Here is a 17,358-nt window from a genome sequence, read left to right on the forward strand (position 1 = left end):
ACTTGTGTTTAAAAGTGGCTGCAGCATTAAGAACGGAATTAGACACTGCTGTCAGCACATTTTGAGAAGCCATTCACGTGAGGACAGCAGCAGACACGCTGCAGACGTGCAGGAACTGCACTTTCTGTTCTGGACCTTTTCTGGGTTACTGCTGTCACAGATGCAACGGCGCTTTGTCCTGGATGTTCTTCTCTGTTCCTCCTCGGGCCCCGATGCTCCTCTGGGATCTGGTTTTTTGTGCTGTTCTTTGTGGGAAAAAAAAGTTGTGTCAGCAGCAAAACTAGAAGAACTTTAAAAATAGTCCGATTCAGACATCTTTAGTACGTTCTTGCCGTGTTTGTCTTCAAATTCCATTTTTGGTTCTTTTTTAAACACAGACAAGGTATTTTCTTTACCCTGCTGACGTTTCGTTTGCGGCTGCAAACATCCTCAGAGCTGACGCTGATGGTGGCGTCACTTCCAGTCCAGTTTAGGTTTGCATGAATGTAGGTTTTTCCTGTTTTAGTCCCGTTTGACTTAAAGGGATATTTCAGCCATTTTGAAACACGTTTGTAAACGTTTTGAATAAAAACTATCTCAGCAGATTGCTTCCAAATAGGCCTGCCTGAACAAAAACGGACTGATGAGCTAACGGCTAGTATGTATGAGGGCATTTTCACACTTTTTTCTTGTTGCTTGGTTTCCTTTTACGCAGAGAAACCTGCAAACGAACCAGAATGTTTACAAACAAACACAAGGGAACTTTCAGTATTCTTAAGCCTGATTTATACGTCTGTCAGCTCTGCAAGGGAGAGACGCACAAGCATTAACAGAGACGTTTTGCTTTCAGACTTCTTTGTCACATGGGAAGTGTTACAAAGCAATTCCCCTCCAGGACAACAGAGGGCGTAGCGCTATGCCAGGGTATCCTGCCACCCTTACAGTCACACATGCGGTTTAAGATAGTGTATTGTTGTGTTTCTACATAGCAGAGACTTTATAACACGGACACATTTTTCCTTTATTCTCCTCCGCTCCTTCCTGCGGTCGCCATCTCTAAACCTACATTTCTCATTATTTCCGTCCACAAATAAAACGTTTGTTCCCGTTTTATTCATGGGTGAATAAATGTTCATATTTTTGGATTTTCCACAATACGTTCTTTGATCTGTTCCGTGTCTGGTGCTGTATACTTTTTAACTTTTTGACGGGGCAATGGCGGTGCCGTTGGCGAATTTACAGAAAGCGGCGTCCTGACCCATCGCGAGCTTGCTGTTTCAGTCACTTTTAAAATTGTGAAAAATTTGGAGTAGAACCCTTTATTGTCATTGTGTATGAACATAATGGAATTGCGTACCTCGGCTGTAAAAAAAACATGATAATAAAAAATGAACATGAATTAAATAAAGATTAGAAGAGTAAAAACAAAGAAAGGTTAAAAAAGTTCTGGGGCGGGGCTACTAGTAACCCCACCCACCGGAGTCCATTACTAAACTCTTTGAACTCTTCAGTGATTTTATGAGTTGTTATGAGCCGAGAGATATCGGTGTTGTTTGATCAAATGAGCCATTGCTTCATCGCTGGCTAGCTTCTGAAGTTTTTGTACTTTACAACCTTCTAGATTATTTTGTTGTTAGTCGTGTCGGACTGAAGTTGGTTCATGCTCGTACTGTAAATAAACTGCCCTGGATGTAGTTTGGAAACACATCAAGATCACCTGATGCAAAAGGGCCTTATTTAAATGGACCACAGCCTGTAGACACCTGAAGAAAACACACCAATATCACCAGCAGCACCAGCAGCAGCACTTCCCAAGACATCTGGGGAACAAATCCAGGAATTCCTAGTTTTTCCTCACATGAACCGACGGATGTTGGGTTAGGGTTACACTCAGACTAGCTGTTTGCTCATCGATCTTGTGAAACATAAATTTCCAGATGATCCAAAAAAAAAAAAAGAACTCCTAAAGGAACTTATTTTCTGACTATTTTATGTAAGGTGGTAAAAAATATATAGGAACGTGAACCACTTTGCATTTTTTAATTTTGGTTTTAGTTGTGGGATATTTTTCTGTTGCTCGTAAGTTTAACTGAGCTGTTATCTGTTCATATTTAAGGAAAAGAACAGAAATAAACAAGAAAGTGTGGTTGGTTGCCAAAAGGGCTTAAAACCAGGTGGTTACTGGTGAGATACTGATGTGTTTAAACAAATATGCACAAGGCTTGTGTTTTGGTGCGACAGCAGAAAGATCACACATCCCTTCACAACACACATGGCTCACAACCTAATCCTTATTTCACTTGCAGGCAAAGTAAACACGAAACTTATTTTTCCTTTGATAATGACACTTTGATGTATAATTAAGGCTGCAGGGTGAAGTAAGCAGATGAAGTTGTTTCATGTGATGTTTTGATGGCCTCAGTCAGCAGAGTGGTAATAACACTTGTTGTCATGCACAGGAGTCCAGCTCCAAGTCAGCCACGTACAACCTGATGGGACTTGTCATGAGCCTAGTGTGTGTGTGTGCGTGCATGCGTGTGTGTGTGTTGAAGGAGGGTGGGGTCTGTCAGTTTAATCCGCTGTCAAAGAGAGGAACAGGAAAGAAGTGCAAAACAACCCCAGTTACCCTCAACTGCTGCGTGTCTGAGTTAAACTAGCGGCGGGGTCCTTGTGTAGTTGGTCTGCGATGCGTTTGTGTGCTTTCAGCTAAAACCAAAGTTTTAATACCAATGAGGAAACATGTTAGAGAATGAAATGCTGTCGATAGGAACTGTGAGTTCTGTAGCCGTCGAGCTCCCATTCTGTGTGTTTGTTGCTTGTAACGCCACCACTCAGAACTTGACAAATGTTTGCGTTTGGATTAGTAGTGTGATCCCTCGACAAGCTGAGGAGCTTTTAAAAGAACAGTGACCACTTCTGCACTTCAAACGCTTTGACAGCTGAAGGATTCCGGATCAGGAACAGCTGATTTATGGAATGCTGCAGAAAATCTAAGATAATCTAAATTCTTAGTAATCTGCTCCTGATGTCACGTTAGTAAAACACTTGTGTTATTACTGAGTACACATCTGTGATAAGCAGCATTAAACAAATCTAAAGTGTGTCAACCACATATCGCATTGTAAACTAGACAGAGCTCATGAACAGTCGATTCAAGAGTGATATTAATTCTGATTGGTGAAAGTATTTTAGATAGTAGTTGAGGGGCAACAGCCTAAGCAGAGAGGCCCAGACTTCCCTCTCCCCAGCCACTTGGGCCAGCTCCTTCGGGGAAATCCAGAGGCGTTCCCTGGCCAGCTGTGAGACAGAGTCTCTCCAGCATGTCCTGGGTCTACCTTTGGGTTCACTTTGTTAGACGTGCCTGGAAAACCTCACCAGGGAGGCGTCCAGGAGGCACCCTAGATGCCCGAGCCGCCTTAACTGGCTCCTCTTGACGTGGAGGAGCAGCGGGTCTACTTTGAGCCCCTTCCAGATGACCGAGCTTCTCGCCCTATCTCTAAGGGAGAGCCCAGCCGCCCTGTAGGGGAAACTCATTTTGGCCAATTTCATCTGCGATGTCCATGTTGTTCTTTCGATCACTACCTAAAGCTCATGACCATAGGTGAGGGTAGGAACGTAGATCAGCGGGTAAACTGAGAGTTTTGCCTTCCAGCTCAGCTCTCTCTTCACCACGACAGATCGGTGCAACGCCCACATCACTGCAGACACAGCACTAATTGATCTCACGGTCCACCATTCCCTCACTTGTGAACAAAATCCCCAAACTTCTCCACTTGGGGGCAGGACCTCATCCTTGACCTGGAGAAGGCATTCTACCCATTTCCGACTCAAGACCACGGTCTCAGATTTAGAGGAGCTGATTCTCATCCCAACTGCTTCACAATCGGCTACAAACCGCTCCAGCAAAATCCGATGGTCACGTTTTGACGAAGCCAACAGGACCACATCATCTGCAAAAAGAAGAGACCTGATTCTAGGGCCACCAAAACAGATCCCTTCAACACCTTGGCTGGACCTAGAAATCCTGTCCATAAACGTTTTGAACAGAATCGGTGACAAAGGGCAGCCTTGGAGGAGTCCAACTCTCACCGGGAACGAGCCCGACTTACTGCCGGCAACGCGGGCCAATTCATTCCTACTCCTCTAAGAGTCATCTGGTGTTCAGGTGGCTAAAGTTCTTTGCATTTGCAAGTTAAAATCGCCCAAACTAAATAAAAATAGATGAGATTAAGGAAACAAACGGCTTCTGTTCTGTTTAAGCCGAGATGATGGAGCGATGTCTCTGCCGCCAAACAAGAAAACAGTTACATTTCTGTCTCTGTCGTTCACATTTTACCATTTTAAATCATTTTATCATCCAGACTTTGTTGAGGGCTTTGGTTCATTTACCACACTATTGCTAAAAGCAAGCCAAAACTGCCTAGTATCCTTTTAACTCTGTAAACGATAAGCTAACAGAATGTCTAATTCATCTTTGGGATCAAAAAATTATTTTTTACTGAACGGAATTAAGATTATTGGGTTGAATGTGAGAATTTAAAAAGAAGGCTATAAAAAAACAGAAAGAAGTTTGAAGCACTCTGATCATTTTAACTAACATGCACACGTCTGTGGGGAAAGGAACATAACTGCATGAACCTTAACATTCACGTTGGACAAAACAAAACACTTTATTTTTGTCCACTGGAAAGGATGCTAACTTGTTCCTTCAGGGATGCAGCAGGAACCTGAGGTGCAGCATGCTGGCGTTGTGGCATTTTTAAATGTCACTTGTCCACAAGGCACAGGATGTGAGTTCAACAGCGTGGTGCATTTCTGCAGGCAGATGCATGCTGCTTCAGCAGCGCCAGCCCTCTTTTCATTTCCTGGAATTAGCATATGATTAAGCTTCGTTAGCAGCTCTGTGAACCTTCGGACAGAAAAAGGAAGTTAATGTTGCACAAAATGTGAATTTTCTTTCTTCTCCCCGTCTGTATGCCACCGGGACATTATAGTCAGGCTTCTGCTAGTCATCTAACAGCTGAAAGACCTCTGGAAGCATGCACAGACGTTACTCTGACAGCAGTCAAAGTGCAACATGAACTCTTTAAAGAGCAAGTCACCCCCTACAAGAAACTTACTTCACTCCCTCTTCATGTTTGAAAAATGCAACAAATGCTGTTGCCTGGCAGACCGAGAGGGCGGAGCCACTAACAAATACACACACACACACACAGGCTCACAACGGCATTGTGACATCATAATGTACCAGTTTACATCATAGCATACCTCTTAGCCAATAGCGGTGGCAGATTTAAATTCAAATACAGTGCAGAGTTTTTACCTGACAACGGCACAACACTGACAGTTTTAGGCAGAATATTTAAATTTTAACTAAGATTCACTGAAGTACCAAATTATTGACTACACGTGTCTGCAGCACGATTAGACACGCATTTATATAGTTTATCAGCAAAAAAAAAGTTGATTTGGGGGTGACTTGCTCTTTAAATACAACACAAGCCTGCTGCTCTTTGTCACCATGCTGCTTTCCTCCAGCTCTGTGCAAGAATGTGAAAGTGAAACTTCATCAGCTGGCACAAAAAATAAATCAAAAGTCAGGAAATTGTTTTTTATTAAAGCGTTAAACAAGCTGAAGTGAATATAGACCAGAAAGTCAAATGCATCATAATTTAAAAAGCGTTGAGGGCTTTGTAAGCTTACAATTTAGTTCTTTAGAGTTTATTTTAATCATTTGTTAAATTTTATTTGGACCTTTCTCTTCTATAATTGTCTGTCACAAAAACTTGGAACAAATTTCAAATATGCATTAATATCCCAGATTACTGTTCTTGAGTCATTTTAAATTTTAGTGGCATGTACTCCCCTCTGTGGGTAGAAAAGAGGCATGGGCCCTAGCAGGAGAGGGGAAAGAGAAAACGTGCTGCATGTGCTGTCACATCTGCAGAGAGGTTGTGATGCACTTACAGCAGAAGAAAGGACAAAATACAAAAAGAAAAGTCTATTTCTACTAAAAACCAGTCAGGTTTTTTTGTCTGACATCAGCTGAAAAACATTGTGAACTTGAGATAATCTCCATCCTGTTTACTAGATCTGAGCCTATAATTTGATGGTAAATAACTGTGTGTGTGTGTGTGTGTGTGTGTGTGTGTGTGTGTGTGTGTGTGTGTGTGTGTGTGTGTTTACAGATGTATGACAGTGCTGAAATGAGTATGAGGAAGTGTTTTATGACACAGACGAACAAAAACTAGCTGAACAAAACTTGTTTTTAATTTTCAGAAAAAAGAAACAAAACACATCGTCTCCAGTCAGAGAAGGGAAATATTGTTATTTTCCTGTTTTAGAGATTATGCATTCTCTCGTTTGATTCTGAACAGTTGATTTCCTTAGTTAGTGTTTTGGAATTAAATCCACATATCAAAAAGTCGTAAATGTTTTTATTAACGTCCTGCAGCAATCTGGACATGTGACTGTGTCAGAAAAAACACTGAAACTGTGCTTTTAATCCAGAATAAAGTTTTTGTTTCATTCAGATTACATTTAAGTATGTGTATGCAAATATGCTCTAGTGCTCCAGTCACAAGAGATTTGGCTTCAAACGGCAAAAACAAAGGACAAATAAATTAATAAAATAAATAAAATAATATGTAGTAATCTGCTATACTTTCAAACTGTAAAAGCCAGTCTACCATCCACCCGATAAGCAAAGGGAAAGAGGCTGAACTGTGCCATCTGCTGCCCTCTAGTGAGAAACATTTATACTGCAACCACTGCACTATAAAAATTAGACCAGTTTTGTTTTAAAAACAGCATTTCTGAGATAAACGACTTAGTAAAGAGAAAGAAAATCTAATGCAATGATGGTCTTTGTTAGATTTGTGCCAGCATGGATTCTCTGCAGCTGTTTAATTTACATTTTTCTGTCTGTGATGTAAAAATTATAACTCTCAGTCAATCCCAGCTCCTTTTGCAGCATTCTGCAACCTTTACAATCACAGGCACATTTTTCCCTCAGTCCACCAAAATAAAACATGTTTAGAGTCCTAAATGTGACGAGACTTCTATTATTTAAAAAGAAATATCTTTAGAAGAAGATTAGGAGAGAATAAAAATGTTTTTCCCTCAGAATTCAGAGAATCCTATAAATTAACTTAAATCATGTTTCCTCCTCATTCTGAGGCTCGGTTTGAACTGCAGCGGATCGTCTTGACCCTATCAACACTCCTAAATGCATTGATTTGCCACCATGGTAAATGGAAAATGGCCTGTATTTGTAAAGCGCCTTCTTAGGGTTCTACAACCCCCCAAGGCCCTTCACAACATAATCAGTCATTCACCCATTCACACACACATTCACACACTGGTGGTGATGAGCTACGATGTACGCACAGCTGCCCTGGGGTGCACTGACAGAGGCGAGGCCTGCTGAACATTGGCCCCACTGGTCCCTGTGACCACCACCAGCATGTGATTGGCTGATTAGTCATTTGCATTAACAAGCAGGTGGACAAGAGTACACAATTAAGTGGCCAGTGAGTAAAAAATGTGTATACAAGAGCCATCGTGTCACAGGCTCTAAATAAACCAAAAAGACACAGGAACTATGTGACCTTGAAATTTCAACTAGGGCTATTATTTTATGAGATCCTACCTACTACACAGGTCTTTTTGTGTTTGAATGGGCACTTGTCCATCGGAAGATGCTCCTCTGAAATGGGGGGGGTCCCTCAAGGATCTGTCTTAGGCCCTTAGTCTTTGCCGTCTACCTGCTCCTGATGGGAATGTTATTTACGAAGCACAATGTAAACTTTAATCTGTATGCCGACGACTGTCAAATTTACTTGCCAGTAAGTCAGGGGTCATTGGGCATGACTCAGCCTCTGATGGACTGTTTAAATAAGGTAGCTTCCTGGATGACAGCTAACATCTTGTGTTTAAATGACAATAAGACTGAGGTCATAGTTTTCACCCACAGTGACCGCCAGCCTCACGGTGTGGACCTCATGTCACTGGGCCCCTTTGAACAAACTGCGATCACTGACCTGGGTGTGAAACTGGACTCTGCTCTGTCATTTGATGCCCAAGTGAAGACATAGTAATCCGATTCTGCTTCTTTCAGCTTCGACGCCTGTCCAGAATCAAGTCAGTGATTTCAAAAAAGGATTAGAGACTGCAACACGTACGTTTGTACTGTCAAGGCTGGATTATTGCAGTCCCCTGTGTGCCGGAATGACTCTGTCTGCAATCTACTGCAGATGGAGCACAGTGCTGCTGCCAGGTTCATTTATGGGGTAAAAAAGTAGGATCACATATCTCCAGTCCTAGATGATTTGCAGTGGTTGCCTTTCAAGCACATCATAACAATGAAAATGCTAGATTATGCTTTCCAGGCTCCTGCCGGAACAATTCCACCTTATCTTACAGAGCTTTTAATGAGATAAGACTCTACCGATCCCTTCGCTCTGCTGATAAGGATCTGGTGGTTTAACTGTGTAATGATCTGAAGTTGTATATTTATACACTGTAATTAGATCTAAGTAATTAATCAGAAGTGGTCGTTTATATCATCAGGGAGTTTACTCAAACACTCTGTATTGACTAAGAGACAAGAAAAGAGAGAGAGTTGGGATCGTTTAAGAATCTTTAATTTCTATAATTATAAATTCTTACAATCTACCAGGACTATCTCAATGATGAATGCATATGGATTTGGATGTTTCGTGTTGGTGTGTGTGTGTGTGTGTGTGTTTTGTTCAGAATCTCTAGGCTGACGTAGCGAATCTGGTTGTTATGACTAGGCTACCACGAGGCTTCAGAAGCTGATGACATGAGCCGCCATTTTGCCGTATTTACGTACCCAGGAAGAGCCTCCCGTGTTAGATCAGGAATTGCCAGGTCCTCGGACCTTCAGAGGTACTGGAGCTGGTTGAAACAGCGGTCACAGCACACAACGCCCGTCTGAAGGGTCGACTCAGGTAGCATCGGCAGGCGTCAACAAGTTCACTCTTATTTTGAAGGAACGTCGTCTCGTTGGTTCAAACGACGGAAATCTCCAGCTCGACAGTTCAGCTCAAAGTAGGAAGTCCAGCTGGCCAGCCTGTAACTTCTTAATGATGACGACGGAAATCCTTAGGACCTCGGATGTACTGGAGCTGAGGTTAACATGGAACTGAACATAAAATGGCGTTGCCTTATTTTATATCCCCTAACTGTTTACAAATCTCAGTAAACCGGATTGGACGACTTTCATTAAACAACCCAGATTCTGCCCTACCACAGACGAAAGTTCTGATTGGTTGAGAATAATGTGTCATGCGTTTCCATGGTAATGTAGATCAGTCTGTCTGGTGCAGTCCTGTTTATTCATTAAACACATAACTCATGACATCTTTATTTCACAGATCATTCACCTGATTATTAATGCTCAACATATGCTCTGATTAGCTTATCACAAATAAAGTACTTTAATTAAAGGAAAGCGTTCTTCTTCTCTTCTTCTGTCTCTTCTCCTGGAATGTAAACATACTGAACCAAGCATCCGACCTTGGCGATGTTACTGTGTGAAGGGGCAGCTGTTAAGGGCAGACCATTATAAGATTCATAACACTACAACTGTAAGTGTCCTGTCCTGTCCATGTCCTCCCTGTCCCTGCCATACACCTTCCTTGTCTCCGGTCCCCTCAGTCTTCACTCAGGTTTCTCACTCCATTTCCTATTCCCCAGCCGCTTAGCATTATCCTTGTTTAGCTTTAGTAGTGTCAATCCCCTGTTTAGTATCCTTTGCATCAGTGACCTTTGACCCCGTGTCAGCAGTTGTTTTCTTATAGTTATTTGTTATTCCTCAGTTAACTTCTGTTTACATTTAGCCCCCTTATTCGTTTCCACTTTTCCCCCATTTTCTCCCTGTGTTCTAATTTTATTTCCCAGTAATTTCTCTAAGTCTTCATTTTCCCTGCCCTTACTCCCTGAGTTGCTGTGTTGTGTTTTGTTCTGTTTAGATTATTCTTATCATTAACTTCATTCAGTCTTTTAGTTCTAGCTTCCTCTTAGTTTACTGTGTTTTATTTGATCCTGTTCAGTTCGTCTGCGTTAATCATCTCTACTCGGTTAATAGTCACACCTGGTCATCATGAGCAGTTATCATCGCACCTGTTCCCCATCTCCACTCACTTCCTCAGTATCAGCTCTGCCCATTGCTCTTTGTCAGCTCCTTGTGTTAGTTAGCATCCCTGTGTTAGTTTTTGCTCCTCATGTTCCACCACAACTTTATAGACTTTTGACCTACCTGGCTGCCTCCTGGATTTACCTGCGTTTGGGTCCTATCCGACCTCCAAGCATGCCAGTAAGTCCCGAGGGAAGCGTGCCTTTGCAGTACTGGCCCCAAGACTGTAGAACAAACTCCCGTCTGACAACCAAGGACTGTCTGGAGTTTGAAAGCTAAATTAAATCAGTACTTTAGATCTATTTAACTTCTCAGTATTTTACTTGTCTTATCTGGTTTTTATTGCCACGCTTGTATTTTGCAATGTTTTATTTTTTTTAATTGTGACGTTTTGTTTTATTGCTTTTTATGTGTTGCATGGCATATCTTCTGATTTTTATCATGTACCACACCCTTTACTGGTGGCAGTAAGGTTATTTTTTTAAATAAATGAAATTTTATCAAACTGGCAAAATATTGAAATTTAATAAACTTTTTTCTGTGGTAGCTTATTGTTGCTTTGTTTTGTCATCTGTGTTTAAGATGGTTGCATAGCAACATGGGTTCAGTTGATAGCAAAGAAATCTGTGAAAAACAAATTAATTTCTTTTCCCTCATTAAAGAGCAAGTCAACCCCTACCAGATTCTTACTCAACTCCCACTTCCTGTTTGAAAAATGCAACAAATGCTGTTGCCTAGCAGACCAAGAGGGCGGAGCCACTAACAAATACACACACTCACAACATTGTGACATCATAACGTACCATCTAACATCATAGTGTACCTCTTAGCCACTAGCGATGGCAGATTTAAATTCAAATGCAGTGCTGAGTTTTTGCCTGACGACGGTGCATCGCTGACAGTTTTAGGCAGATTATTTAGATTTTGACTAAGATTAACTAAAGTGCTGAATTATTGACTGGACGTGTGTACAGAGCAATTAGACACTCATTTATATAGTTTATCAACAAAAAAAGTTGATTTGAGGGTGACTTGCTCTTTAATTTCGTGAGACGTGTTTTAATCATCGCTGTTCTTGCACTTTTAGACGTTTCATCAACAATCTAAATAATGTAACACTCGTTTATGTGTCTTGAATGATACAAACTTTATTTCTGAAGCGCACCAGAGCCGCAGCCTCCATGCGCTGTTGCTGGGAGCTCCAGCCAATCAGCGCCGCAGATCTGGTGGCAGCAGAAGCATGACATCATGCACAACTACGTCCCTTTCTGCTAAAATTTACTAGAGAAACGCTGGCATGTCGCCACAGCAACATTAAGCACCGACTCGAGCCTGCGTGCGCGCGGTGACATTGTCGGAGGAGCGCTCGGTGTGCGCGGCGGGGAGGGAGAATGGCGGACGGGGACGATGGAGATCATGATTGTGGAGTCGGACTGCGGTAATCAAACTGTAGCTGTGTAAAAAATATATATCAGGATTTCTGCTCGGCCTGGAGCTCGACGCGTCCATGGATCCAGAGAAGAAACTGACGTTCTGCCACGGGGTGAAGGCTGAGGAGGTAACGCTTTCAGACACAACACCGCTGTCAACAGCTGGCCTGTGGTGAGGCAGTAGAGCAACATGCTTCATCCATCCCTGCTGTTGACAAACACACACCGCATGCTCCTCTCCTCTCATTTATTCACTTTTCCTAGGATTTATTTAGATGAGTTTACCAGTCTGCTCTATGGATAAAGGCGCATCAGTCCACTCAGAAAACAAACAACTAGTTATGTTCTAGTCACCAATTGGATCGAATAAACTATAAAACTAATCAGCTGGGTTTATAGAGCTAAACGTTGTGAAGGTAGTCCAGAGTTTGTCCTTTTTATCTAAACCAGCTGTTGTTGTATTGATGAAAAATCTGACTGGTCACCTTTACTAAGAAACATTAGAATATGGTTAAAAAGTTAATTCAACTTAAAGGTGAAGCTAATAACAGACGTATATACAAATCCAGGTACACGTCATTAGTAGTTATAATTGTGATGATGGCAATTAGAATACTGCAAAAAGGTTCAATATTCTAGACTCACTCTAATCAGCTAATGAATCCAAAACACCTGAAAACGGTTTCCGCGCCTTTTGATGGTCTCTCTAAGCTTAAAGTAGCCATTTCATGCTATTTAAAACATTTGAAAGCAAAGGTGGCACAATATATGATCAAATATTATTGTTGGTACTGCCTGAATTTATACCTGGAAATGAAACGTTTCGATTCAGTTAAACTCCGCCCACCTCGCTCTGACAAAATTCACCTAGAGCGTCTTAGGCCAGCCAGCCTGCTGTTGTGTTGGCCTTGATCTGTCCACACGTACCCGGATAAATACGTTGTTAAGGACATGCCAGACCTGTAGGCGGCAGTACTTCCCCCGTTCTTAACCTCGTCCTTCGTCTGTGGTCTTCCGCAAGGAGCAGTAATTCCGCTTGCAAAAACAAACAAGCAGAAAGCGCTTGGACGATTGATAAAGCGAGCGCAGCTCTGAGGGCATCCATGCTGTCGGCTAGTGTAAACACAGGTCGCACACGTGATGTCAGCATTTTTTTGTCGCGGAAAGTGACGTTGCGGACCTTAAAACTCCGGTTTTGTCTGTCCACACGCAGACACCCAAAACGGAGAAAACGCAGATCTTCACTTTGGCCGGAGTTTTTAAAAAGATCCGTTTTTGTGTGAGAAAACTCAGTTTTCATGTGGATGACAGGCCAAAACGTAGTAAATATCTAGGTTTTGGCAGATCCCCGGCTACGTGTGGACAGGGCCTTGGTGGCACTCTAACCGCTGGACTACCAAGTCTGTTATAAAACAACAGTTACCTTACACTAGTGCTGGGCGGTGTGGCCTAAAATCAATATCACAATATATTGAGGATTTCTCCTCCATAATGATAAATGGACGATAATTTCAGGTATGCGCAGAAACAAAAGTTGTCCACTAGATGGGGTTGTCACGTGTTTTACATCTTCTAGGTGGTACAGCTTCTTAAAGGGACATGAACGTTGCCAACACACATATTTTCATTATTTTATTGTCAAATTTATTGACATGGGAAAAATTATCTCGATAAAAGTCAGAAATTTCGATAACGATCAATTTCCGATTTATTGCCCAGCTCAACCCCACACATATATCCTGAGCTGGCCATTATGTGTGGCTTTGTTAGACACGATGCATTGTTTTTACAGCAGCATTTTGTCCCCGATGCTGAAGTATTTTGTCAAAATATCCGGGCGTTGTCAGAATTTTTTGAGTAAACTAAGCAAACAGGAGAAAGCAGCCAAAAACGGGTTTGGGTTTGTCTTTATGAGGAAATAACTATCACATGACCGATGGACATTCTTTTATGCTGCATCTTCATTTTATTTACGGTTTCTGTTTTGCTCTTATCTGTTTTTATTCTTATGACCGTTAAACACACACTCTGTGTATGAAGGTGAATTTTATTTACTCTGTGCAGCACTTTGGTCGGCTGACACACCATTTTTAAATGTGCTATACAAATAAATATCACAGATAACCCTACAGTAAAAAGCACATAAAAGTGGATTTTCCATGATGTGGTCCCTTTAATTAAAATACAAACTTTTATTAGAAGTCTGTATAAGATCTTTAAAGCCAGTTAAATTGTGGTGATCTTTCTGTCGTGCAGGTGACTGAAAAAGACGACTTACACTTCTTAAGATTGAGTCTTCAGTAGAGATTATTTGTGGTTAGTTGGTGGTCTGACACTTGTGCTCTTCCTGCCACAGGAACCCAGCCTGCTAGCGTTTAAGACACCACATTTCCTGTTCTTCACTCAGGATTTAATCAAAGGAGTTGCACCAGGTTATGAACCACAGCGTGCAAAGCTCCAGCAGCAATCCACAGCTTCCCCCTATTTTAGGAAATATGATTTTTTTAGAAATCAGTAAAAGTGACAGTCTAACCTTGATATAATGTAGGCAATACATCAATTTGTGTTTTTGCTAAGTGTGTCCCCATCCAGTAGAGCCCCATGCATTTTTAATTGAGCATTAGCCAGTAGCATTAGACATCCACTTAATCACAGAGCATGTGGAAGTACGTTTGCAAAAGTACCTCGACTCCTGCAGAGCTGTCAACATTTCTTATGATCAAGCAAGTATAAATGAATAAACTGCAAACAAATCAAGATAACACAGGTTTAATACAAGATGGCTGGCTATTAAAAGAACAGAGCAGAACCCAAGTAAAATAGGGTGGCAACATCTGGACACAAGTGGCGGGCAGGGCCCCCCAGTGCCCACCTATGTTGCCTGGACTGTGTCCAAAGTACGTGAATGGATCCAGATCCTCTTTTTCATCTAGATCTGTTCTTGATTTCATCAGTTCAGGAAGTCAAGGATGAGAGTGCTAAAGGTTTTGCTATCTTATTTGTTGTTTGTTTAAAGAACCGATTACAGTTAGAGAGCCTGACTCATCCAGAAATGGGTTTAATATTAAAACTTGTAAATATACTGTGGTTTTTCTTCATTAAATGTTTTTTTCCCTTTCCTTAAGGTGACAAAAGAGTGTCCTTGTACCAATGAGACTTGTGTGTTCACACAGCTCAGCCTGCAAACAGGTTGATTTTTGGCAAAACCGATTCTCAGATGCAGGGTGTCAGTGCCAGATCTGAAATAATTCTGTTTTTTTTTTCACTCATTGTACTTTATGCTGCGTTAAAACCTATTTAAAAACTCATGGATGATTATTTTTATGCTGACAGTAAATAAATGTCAGTTTGAGCATTTTTTAGGTCATTCCACTCACTGGGGAGTGTGTGTGTGTGTGTGTGCGTGCGTGTGCGTGTGCGTGTGTGTGCGTGCGTGCGTGCGTGCGTGTGTGTGTGTGTGTGTGATCAGAAGTAATGCTGTGTCTGCAGTAGCAGTCCAGAGCCAACATTGTTTACCGCGCTGACCACACAAGCAGCAGCAGCAGCAGCAGTTGTTAACAATGTGTGGCTAATTTACACGACTGCAGGCTTTGCCTCACGTGCAGCACAAACACACACAAACATTGTTCCCTTTGCTTGCAGCAAGCCTGCATGACCTGTGTAAATGATATCTTTTACTACTGAAGCTAGAACTTCATGAATGTACAGACAGTGTGATGTTTTCTCTGCAGAGGATCTCAGACATCCAGCAGTTTGACATGATTTCTGGGTCAGAAAGAATGAAGGACATTTACATTTTTATGGGGACTTACTGTGTTTTTGAAGGAAGAACAAAAATCCTAATATCTTTCTGTTTCTATTAAGAGTACTATGTCCTTCCAGGAGCAGGTTGTGACTGAGGCGGCCACGGTAAGAAGCTCTGTTTTTTTAACCACAACTAAACATTTCCCAACAGATCAGAGAGACAGTTTCCACACGAATACAAAATATAAATAAATAAGGTTGGCTTATGCTTGATGCGTCCGCGAGGTCCGCACGGCGAAATTGCGTCATTTTAACAACCACGCCCCTCCGCACGGCCCAATATTTCCGCGCCGCGTGGACGGTCGGACGCGGAAAAACATGGCAGACTGGCAAGAACGTTGGTTACGTATTGTAACCCCAGATTCTATGAGTCTAGTCTTCGCCCTTAAGCTAGCTGCCATTGGAAGGGTGATCTCAGCATCAGTCAATCATGAAGAGCTTAAATGTACGCCCACCGATGGTGGGCACCCCTGTTCGCCTCCGATGGCTCTTAGTCCTAACAGAACCAGTGGGTCCATTGGCTTAAGGGCTGCGACTAGACTCATAGAATCTGGGGTTACAATACGTAACCAACGTTCTATTTTGTCTGGTCTTTGCCCTTAAGCTAGCTGCTATTGGAATAATGCGCAGCTGGATGGGTTTACGCCCCACTGGTTAGCTCAACCAATGGACACACCCAACATGTCTCCTTTTAGCGAGGGTCGCCCAGCCTTAACCCAGGGCTTAAAAGGCTGAGGCAGCCAGAGAGGAGCGGGGCCCCACTAAAAATGTCATCCACAAGAGGATGATTCAGGTAGGGCTGATGTGGTGCCATAATGCTTTCACTCAGCCTGCTGAGGTCCAAGCACTGAACGAGTGATGGATCCTGAAGACACATCTCGTAAATAATAACGAGTAAAGGAACAGGGTGAAGCCCATGAAGCAGCCTGACAAATGTCTTCCATCGACACACCACTGTGGAGCGCCATCGAAGAGGAAATCCCTCTGGCTGAGTGAGCCCTGAGTGTCTCAGGAGGATCCCGCCCTGATGATGTGTACGCGAGTGAAATGGCGTCACACAGCCAGTGTGACAGGCGCTGGGTCGACAGCGCTTGCCCAAGGGAAGAGTCTCTGTAGTGCACAAACGGGCTTTGTGAGCGGCGAATCCCTGAAGTGCGTGACACATATCGTGCGAGCACGCGCACCAGGCAGAGAAGGTGGGAAGCCGCCTCCTCCTCAGAATTATGGGGAGGAGGAAAAAGTCCAGCCAATGAAATTGACCTGGATTTGAAGGAAGTATTAATGTTTTGGGGCACAAAGGCTGGGTTGGGTCATAAAACAGCAGACCCGCCATCTTCCCGGATCCTGAGGCATGCGGGAGCCACTGAGAGGGCGGTTAGGTCGCTCACTCTCTTGACTGATGCTAGCGCCAGCAGCAAGGCAGTTTTGAGTGACAGGAACTTGAGTGATACCTGGTCCAAGGGTTCAAATGGGGCTTCAGATAAGCCGTGCAGAACCACCGTTAGGTCCCACTGGGGAACTAGCGGGCGGGACACAGGTCTGTTCCTCCTGACACCTTTTAGAAAACGTTTTGTGAGGGGATGATTGAAAACAGATCTATCTCCAAAGCCCTGGTGACAGGATGAGATAGCTGCAGCATATGTTTTAATAGTGCTGAATGCGAGGCCGCTGTTCATCAGCATCTGCAGAAACGATAGGACATCCGCCAGCTGGCAGGAGAGCGCTTGAACATTCCGCTCTGTATGGGTCAGGACAGCGCGTCTGTGTTGCCCCGAAAATTCCCGCCAAATCATCTTTTTCGGGCGAAGCCGGTTCTGGCACGGCTAGCCCCTTGCGGACCGCAGCCGCGGAGCTGATGGCAGGCAGCTCCTGGAGCTTTAACTGCTGGCAGGGAGGAGCGAGAAGTCAGTGGAGCAGAGGAGCCCGCTGAGCGAGGCTCGTCGACCTCCGTGTTGTCCAGGAGGGAAGAAGGGCTATGGCAGC

The 17,358-nt window shown here is 43.0% G+C and overlaps 1 protein-coding gene across 2 annotated transcripts in view; it reads left to right on the top strand.

The window, feature by feature from the left end:
* Positions 1-11,255: 11,255 nt before the first annotated feature.
* Positions 11,256-17,358, top strand: part of LOC107375287 (WW domain binding protein 1-like) — a 20,292-nt gene continuing 14,189 nt past the window's right edge. The window contains exons 1-2 of one of the 2 annotated variants that reach the window (XM_054744831.2): positions 11,256-11,699; positions 15,454-15,480. In XM_054744831.2, coding sequence (XP_054600806.1) covers positions 11,649-11,699; positions 15,454-15,480 — 78 coding nt within the window. In that variant the 5' untranslated portion in view covers positions 11,256-11,648. Of the gene's footprint in view, positions 11,700-15,435; positions 15,481-17,358 lie in introns of both variants that reach the window. The other variant, XM_054744830.2, reaches the window with a different exon arrangement.

This window comes from Nothobranchius furzeri, chromosome 6 (genome assembly GCF_043380555.1).
Source record: "Nothobranchius furzeri strain GRZ-AD chromosome 6, NfurGRZ-RIMD1, whole genome shotgun sequence".
Classification (NCBI taxonomy): Eukaryota; Metazoa; Chordata; class Actinopteri; order Cyprinodontiformes; family Nothobranchiidae; genus Nothobranchius; species Nothobranchius furzeri.